Genomic DNA, 1,868 nt, shown 5'->3' with positions numbered 1-1,868 from the left:
CAAAGATTGTTTGGTGTGAGAGATACAAAAATGAGAAGTTATTTGAGAGGGAGAAAAAAAAGCTACCACAAATCTTGATGCAATATAGATGGTACGGATACGGCTACGCGCGGAGCATCTGCTCTAAAAGTCCACCTTGATTTTTCTTTTTGACATGTTGATTTGATTTAATTTGAACGGAAAACAGACAGATTTGATTTGATTTGAGTATAAGTTAAGCCGTCCGAGTAAAACCTCCCAAGTCGTGCAAACCCTCGACTGTTAAATCGCCTCGACACCAAGTCACCAACCCCGTCCCCCTCCTGAATCTCCTCGCGCGCCGCCCCCCCGCGAGCGTACCAAATCGCCTGGTAGACGTTCTTGTTCTCCTTCCCCGCTGATCTCCAATCGAGCAATGGCCGCGTCATCCCCCCCAAGCCCAAGCGTTTCGGGCTCGACCTGCACCCCAGAGACCGCGCGGGGCACGCACTTGTTCAAGATCGACGGCTACAGCATGTACACGGGCCTCGGGGTTGGCAAGGTCGTCGAGTCCAACACCTTCGCCGTCGGCGGCTACGACTGGGTCATCTGCTTCTACCCCGACGGCGAAGAGGAGAGCAACAAAGACTACGTTTCACTTTACCTCGAGCTCAAGACCGAGAACGCCGAGACGAGGGCGCTCTACGATCTGAGGCTGGTCGACCAGGTCCGGACGGCCCCGACTTTCACCTGGCCAAAATCTTTCCATGAAGGACCCCGTGTGTTTAGCACCCGTGAAGGCAGTTCTGCCTCCTGGGGCTACAACAAGCTGATGAGGAAGAGCGACCTCCAAGAGTCGCCCTACATCCTGAACGACGCGCTTGTCGTGGAGTGCAATCTCAGCGTCATCAAGCTCACGCCCCCGCACGAGGAGTCCGATGTCAAGCTTTACAGCATCACACCCAAGGTGCCGCCCTCCGAATTGGTCGACAACCTCAGTAGATTGCTGGAGGCAACCGAGGGCGCCGACGTGTCTTTCAAGGTCAAAGACGAGGTTTTCCCGGCTCACAAGATCATCCTAGCGATGCGGTCGCCCGTCTTCTGGGTGGACTTCTACGGGCCGATGAGGGACGAGAGCAGACGCATCGTAACCGTCGAGGATATGCAGCCCGCTGTTTTCAGGGGACTGCTTCACTTCATCTACACCGATTCGCTGCCTCCCTTGGATGACCTCGATGACGACGACGACGACGATGATGAGTATGATGAAATGCTCAGGCATTTGCTGGTGGCGGCGGATAGGTATGGTATCGAAAGGATGAAGCTGATGTGCGAGAGAAAGCTTTGCCAGAACCTTTACGTCGGGACTGTCGCGACCACCTTAGCTTTAGCCGACCAGCACCATTGCAGCCAGCTCAAAGATGCCTGCATTCAGTTTATCAACTCTTCGGATAGAATGGACGATGTGGTGGAAACTCAAGGGTATAAAAACCTCAAAAGGGAATGCCCTGCTATCTTTGCTGATATATGGGAGAAAGCAGCCAAGAATCGCAAAATCTAGTAAGCTGGCCCTGGATGAACTTCAGCGTAGTTACTTCAGTTCACACCCTAGAAACCTGAGATTAGCTTGTGTAGCTACTAGCTAGCAAAGATTATTTTGCACAAGTGTACGTTTAGCAAGTATATGAACCTATACAAGATCAGTATCATTCTCTAACATTTTTTGTTACGTTCACTAGTTGTACATTATTGTTCAATCTATTCCCCTTTTGTGCAGTGCGGTAATTTTAAGGCCATATCTATTGTGAAAATGTGAAGACTCGTTAGCAGTTAGCAGCATCATGGCAAAGTTATTTAGCAACATAATTGATTGGTTCTGAATTTTAAAATTATCAAAGTGCTAATGATGC

At 50.2% G+C, this 1,868-nt stretch overlaps 1 protein-coding gene across 1 annotated transcript; it reads left to right on the top strand.

Annotated features, from left to right (window-relative positions):
* The first annotated feature begins 341 nt into the window (after window positions 1-341).
* LOC124684568 (BTB/POZ and MATH domain-containing protein 2-like) lies at window positions 342-1,519 on the top strand. Its single transcript, XM_047218849.1, has one exon. It carries the CDS (start codon window positions 395-397, stop codon window positions 1,517-1,519), a length of 1,125 nt encoding a protein of 374 aa, XP_047074805.1. The 5' UTR covers window positions 342-394.
* The last annotated feature ends 349 nt before the right edge of the window (window positions 1,520-1,868 follow it).

The sequence above is a fragment of the Lolium rigidum genome, chromosome 1, assembly GCF_022539505.1.
Source record: "Lolium rigidum isolate FL_2022 chromosome 1, APGP_CSIRO_Lrig_0.1, whole genome shotgun sequence".
Lineage (NCBI taxonomy): Eukaryota > Viridiplantae > Streptophyta > Magnoliopsida > Poales > Poaceae > Lolium > Lolium rigidum.
Note: the sequence above shows the minus strand (reverse complement) of the source record. Positions and strands in the feature narration are given on the sequence as shown.

What these genes read in the sequence shown, in the direction of transcription:
- LOC124684568 (XM_047218849.1), top strand. Translation starts at nt 395, where the DNA reads ATGGCCGCGTCATCCCCCCCAAGCCCAAGCGTTTCGGGCTCGACCTGC.